Source organism: Egretta garzetta, unplaced genomic scaffold (genome assembly GCF_000687185.1).
Source record: "Egretta garzetta isolate BGI_Z169 unplaced genomic scaffold, ASM68718v1 scaffold787, whole genome shotgun sequence".
Taxonomy (NCBI): domain Eukaryota; kingdom Metazoa; phylum Chordata; class Aves; order Pelecaniformes; family Ardeidae; genus Egretta; species Egretta garzetta.
In genome coordinates this window covers 102,492-108,516 of record NW_009260266.1, presented here as the reverse complement: position 1 = coordinate 108,516, position 6,025 = coordinate 102,492, and the positions used below count along the sequence as shown (strand labels likewise).

The following is a 6,025-nucleotide window of genomic DNA, read 5'->3' as shown; positions in this document are numbered from 1 at the left end:
CCCCTCCCCTTGTTTTTCCCCCCCCCCTTTTTTTTTTTTTTTTTTTTTTTTTTTTTTGAATGTGAAGAGTTGAAAAGCCTGTTTACTTTCCGTCTTTGATGTTGGAAGGATCTGGTTTTGATTAGATCAATACTCCTTTTTTCTTCCCCCCCCTGCAGCGCGGTGGTCCTCACCCACCTCCCAGACCCCAGCAGCAGCTTCAGGGAAGACGCCCCCCGACCCCCCGTCCCCGGGGAGGAAGGAGACGCACCATGCCCGCAACTCGCCAGCTCGTTTCTCCCCAAAAGCCAAAGCTTCAAGGCCATGCCGGTGCCTCCTGCCCCGCGGAGGAATGAGAACGGACTCGGGGAGCCGGAAGGCAGCGCATCTCCAGACTCCCCTCTGGCCAGATGGACCAAATCCTTGCATTCCTTGTTGGGAGATCAAGATGGTGCCTATCTTTTTCGGACCTTCCTGGAAAGGGAAAAATGTGTGGATACCTTAGACTTCTGGTTTGCCTGCAATGGCTTCAGGCAGATGGACCTTAAGGATACCAAAACTTTAAGAGTAGCCAAAGCTATATACAAAAGGTACATCGAGAACAACAGCATCGTCTCCAAGCAGCTCAAGCCTGCTACCAAGACCTACATAAGGGATAGCATCAAGAAGCAGCAGATAGATTCTATCATGTTTGATCAGGCACAGACTGAGATTCAGACTGTGATGGAGGAAAATGCTTACCAGATGTTTTTAACTTCTGATATATACCTCGAATATGTAAGGAGTGGAGGAGAGAATCCTGCTTACATGAACAGCAACGGACTGGGGAGCTTAAAAGTTGTCTGTGGCTATCTCCCGACCTTGAATGAAGAAGAGGAATGGAGCTGTGCAGACTTTAAAAACAAAATCTTGCCTTCGGTAGTTGGACTATCCAGCAAGACGTTGAGGGTTACAGCGAATGTCAGAGCTACGGAAACGATCGAGAATGGATACAGGTAAGGGAACCCCTGGAAATCGTGCTTTGTTTTAACTTTCGGGACTTTGAGAGTGCTTTTGGAAGGCTGTTGGGGTGGTGGTGCCAGGCGGCTAGCAGGGGGTCGAGGGGAGGCTTCCCCTGGGGCTGGGAGCACGGTTGCCTCCCTGCACCTCCAAACGCTGGAATCTGGGGGGTGTTGGCTGGGTTTGAGGGGTTTTTCCCATCTATGCAGAGGAAAACAAGATACTGTGCTCTTAAGCCCTGTTGGCTCTTTCAGTTCTCTTATAGATCAAAAACTTCATAGCAACTATGTCCTCCGGACATACGTTAATTATTGGTTCAACTTTCAAACCTATTAAGAGCAGTAGTAGAGTGGATCATATAGACACATGAATAATGTAACCTACTAGTTCCCCAACTCCACCATCAACCAGTGTTTAACTATGTTGGTTATGTGGGAAGCAATTGTGTGGTCATGGAGGAGGAAATGTATGCACTTACTACATCAAACTCTGCAACTCACACAAAATCTGCTTTTATTTTGACTCTGTGTGTGTGTGTGTGTGAGATCTACAGCCTCTCCCATCGCGTTGGGTGTTGGTATCGTGTCAAAGCCATTTAGGGTGGCTTTGAGCCAATGCATACAGGAGGATACTTAAAATTGAGTACTGAAGGTAATAGGGACATCCCAGGTATAGAGTAATAGTGGATCCTTGGTGCTCTCCTGTGGATCCTTGGTGCTCTCCTGTGGATCCTTGGTGCTCTCCTGTTGGCCGCGTGCTCAAAGTTAAACTCATTAAAGCGTGGTTGTGTCTAACGGCAGCTCACGAGGATGCGGGGAGTGTTGTGTGGTGGTGGCGGGGTCTTCTTGCGCCCTTGTCTTGGGGTGCGCCTGCGTTGCCGAACCCTTCTCTTTTGTTGGAAATGTTGATGGCACGGCGGTGTGAGGGTAAAGAAAGTAAGAGCCACCTCGAAGTGAAGGGGTGGAGGGGGGGGGATGGGAAAGAGAGACTGATGAGCAAATGATGAGTTGTATAATCCTCTGAAAATGTATTCTTTCCTCTCCCCACCCTTGCCATAAATGTGGATTGTTGAATCAGGGCTGAGGGGAGAGGGCTCTGTTGGCAGATGCGTGCTCTCCTCTGCTGGCCCAGGAGGCTGGGGTTTGGTATGGTGAGTGTTTGACATCTCGTTTACAGGAATTTTGAGAGCGTGCCTGTGATTCATGGACATCAAAGGGCGTCGGGCTTCTCTCGGGGAGGCTTTGCTGGAGCGTGCCCTCCTCTCCTGCCCGGTGGAGAGCTTCCAGCTGTGCCAGGCTTCCCGGGCAGCTCTGGGAGGGTCCTCTCGCCCGCGGGGGTGCTGTGGATCCAGAGGCCTCTTGGTCCCGTCCCTCTCTTGGAGGGGTGATGGGGTGGTGGGCGTGGGTGCCGGCGGGAGGGATGCACTTGGCCCCGCGCCAGCCCCTGGACCTCTGCCCCCGGGGGGGGCTGCGCGGGGGGCACCACTGGCAGCTGGTCTGCGGAGGGCTTGGGGTTTGGGATCCTCATCTCGCGCCTGGGTGTTACTGTCTGAGCATCTGCTGTTCTCCAGAACTTGGTTTGAACTGCTGCCCTTCGCCGGCTTTCCAGGAGGGGGACGTTTGATGCTTTTATCTCTCAGCCTTTGTTGGTATTCAGTGCTGGAAGGGCTTGGCTGTAATGTTCTACCAGAGCTGCAGGCCCTGCTAAAAACCCACATGTGCCTTGTCCAGGAGAGCTCTCGCAGAACAGTGGCTGCTTGCCTGATTAGTGCTGGGTCTTTTTTCCTTGTCTTTTTTTTTTTTTTTTTTTCCTCCTTTTCTTTTCTTTTTTTCTGTCCAGGGATTAATGCAGCTTGCGCCTAACATGTCAGATCTACCCTCCTAGGACGTTAGGTAGTGCATTTTGCTTTGATCACCTTCTGTTGAATTTCCAGGAGCTTTTGCTCTCCATGGGGCCAGGAGATCTCAATGCCAAGAGAAGGGAGGTCAAGCTGAGATGCCTCTCGGTTCCTCCCCGAGCTATCCGTTTGTGAAGCCACTTGTGCGTGCATGTGCTAGAAGCTGAGGAGCATATGGATGGGTTATCTCTCATCACTCAGCGTTTAGGATTGCGTTTAGGATTGGAGCTGAAGCTTGCACAAAGTCTTTCCTGGTGAGTGGCCAAACCACACCTCCCACCTCGTGTGTGTGATGGAATTAAAGAATTTCTGCTCCGTGCGTTACGGTTGTGAAGTGCTGTGCAGGCTCTTGCCATTCGCTTCGGTGGGTTTCGATGTGATTATGGCAGCGAAAGCCGGGAGCGCTGGGCTTGAGCGCACCTGATGGTGGGAGCAGAGCAATCGTGGGCCAGCCCGGTGTTTGGACGGGAGACCACCTGGAAATCCCAGGGCATGGAGTCACGGCCAAACCCACAGCAAACGGGAGACCGCAGAAACCGTACAAGTTGAGAAAGACTTTGCTTGGCCCCAGCATCCGTGATGGACAGGAACAGGAGAAGTCAAGCGAAAACACGGGGTTGCGCCTGGCTGCAAAACAGGCGCATGCATGCAAACTGCTGGTTGTATATTTGGAGCCCTAATACAGGGAATATTTTAAATGTAGAACCTCCCTCTTGTCCTTCAAAGCGACTCCCCTCCCCTGTAGGTTGTGGTGTGGTTAAAACTGGCGTCCCCGCGCTGGACCTGGCCCCATGCTCCAGGAATTCCAGCTATTATTTATACGCGCTTCTAAATTTATCACGCACGGGTTTGTGTACACAGAGAGGGCGCTTCTTCCTTTGCCGCGCCGCCGCGTAGCGTGGTTTTGTTGGGGCCAAGGTGGACTCATCTGCCTCCCATTAAGCTCTAAGATCAGTGGGACTGGCCTCGCTGGGAGGAGGCTGGGGCTTGCAGATGGCCTTCTGCCGGCTCCCAGGGCTTCCTGGCCTTTGAAAGGACCTGCAGCTGGAGCTCCTTGTGTGTGAAGTTATTGGAACCAAGTTTGGCTTCAATTATCAAAGTAAATGATGCCATTGTAAAGCTATGCTCGAAGCAGTGTTCTACAATTAGAGCATGGAAGCTGTGATTAACATAGTTTTGTTAAAATATACTTTTTTTTTCTTCAGGTTTGCGCATGCTTTTTTTTTTCCTTTTTTTTTTTTATCTTTAAACCCATGATTGCCCAGTGATGTTTGTCCCAAGAAAATACTTAATGAGATTCAGTTTTGCCTCAAAACGCTCCTTGTAGATTTTCTGCTCTCTATAAACCTGTGGTTTGAACTGCCAAAGTGCTTTTATTTCTAAGAAGCTGAGTTTGACAATAATAAAAAAAAAAACCCCACCATGCTGTGAAATTGCACCCTCATAACAGGGGACACAACCAAGAGCCCCCTGAAATTTTCATGGGGGTAGAATATACCTCCGCTATGCCCATTGCCTGACACAGTATATAGAGAATTACATGCTGCGTGTCATGGCATCAAGATAAGAATAGGCGGAGAACCATCAGACATTCTCCTTGAAGCTCCAGAGCAACTGCTACCTGACAGCTGAAAACACTTTGCACGTTGAGTTTGGAGCCAGGCTGGGTGTTTGTGCGCACAGCATCTGCGGAGAAGGAGACCTCTGCTTTCCACTGGAATTTAAAACCCTTGCAGGCAACTTGATGCAGCTGGGTGCAATTACTGTTGTAAGGTGGTCAAATTAAAAAAAAAAAAAAAAAAAAAAAAAAAAATTAAACATAGCAAACCAGCCCCCATTGGTTTCCCTAAAGGATGTGGGAGGTGGGAGCGGTGGGGGCTGGCTTTAAAAGTATGTAAACTTTGGGGATTTGTTTTGTCCGTGAGGTGTTGGTAGGTGAATCGGTCTCGCAGTCCAGTACTGATGGGAAGATGAGTGAGCTCTGGCCGCTTTCTCTAATTATATCTTCCCAAACGCTGTGTTTGGACACACCTCCTCTCCCCATGCCGTATTCATACGGACCCGCTGCCTCCGCCCCTACCCCAGCCTCTCCAGCAATCCCGTCTGCTGGAAGAACATGGCAAATCATGGCAAATCAGCCCTCCGGAATGCAGCCAGGGATGATGCAGCCACCTCCCAGTAAGGTGGTGGTCCTGTGCTGGGGGGCATCCTGCACCTCCTGGGGCCCATCCTGCGCCTCCTGCAGCACTTTGTCTGCACCCCTGAGCCTCCTGGGGCACCCCACACCCCTGGCCCTCCTGAGCACCCTGCACCCCTGGCCCTCCAGGGGCACCCTGCACCCCTGACCCCCCCTGGAGCACCCTGTCTGCACCCATGAGCTTCCTGGGGCACCCTGTACCCCTGTGCCTCCTGGAGCACCCTGTCTGTATCCCTGACCCCCCTGGAGCACCCTGCAGCCCTGGGGCACCCTACACCCCTGACCCCCTGGGGCATCCTGCACCCCTGGGGCATCCTGCACCCCTGTGCCTTCTGGAGCACCCTGTATGTATCCCTGACCCCCCTGGAGCACCCTGCACCCCTGGGGCACCCTGCAGCCCTGACCCCCCTGGAGCACCCTGCACCCATGGGGAACCCTGCACCCCTGGGGCACCCTGCACCCCTGAGCCTCGTGGTCCTCAGATACGCTGTCAAGACCTGAGGTGGCTTCAGATCAAATAGTTGTAAGAGCTGTATCCTTACGCAGTTGACCAAAAAACTCACCAAGGACCTAGGAAGGGTCACTTGGACTGCACCCCCTCCACCCCATCCCCCCCAAATCAGAGTGGAAGACCACATGGTTTTTAGAGGAACTTTTTTGTAGTAGTAGTAGTAGGATAACTTAGCTTTCACCCACATGTGGAATTAATTTATCTTTGAAGATTTAACTTCTTTCCTGTGGCATTCCTTACTATCTCCTTTTTTATTTTTTTTCCTCCCTTCTTCCCAGATATATATTTTTTAACATCTTGATCTCCCCATCAGAAATGCCTTGGCCTCCTTTGGAAAGGAATGCAGCCCCGGCTGGGCTGAATACCTGCCTGCAGCCAGCCCCGCGCCTCTCATACCAGAGAGGCCTATCTTTCCCACCATGCTTCCCCCCCCCTTTTCCTT

At 51.6% G+C, this 6,025-nt stretch overlaps 1 protein-coding gene across 1 annotated transcript in view; it reads left to right on the top strand.

Annotated features, from left to right (window-relative positions):
- AXIN2 (axin 2) overlaps positions 1–6,025 on the top strand; it is a 51,129-nt gene that overhangs the window by 28,111 nt on the left and 16,993 nt on the right. The window contains exon 3 of the mRNA XM_009642339.2: positions 159–974. Coding sequence (XP_009640634.1) covers positions 159–974 — 816 coding nt within the window. The remainder of the gene's footprint in view (positions 1–158; positions 975–6,025) is intronic.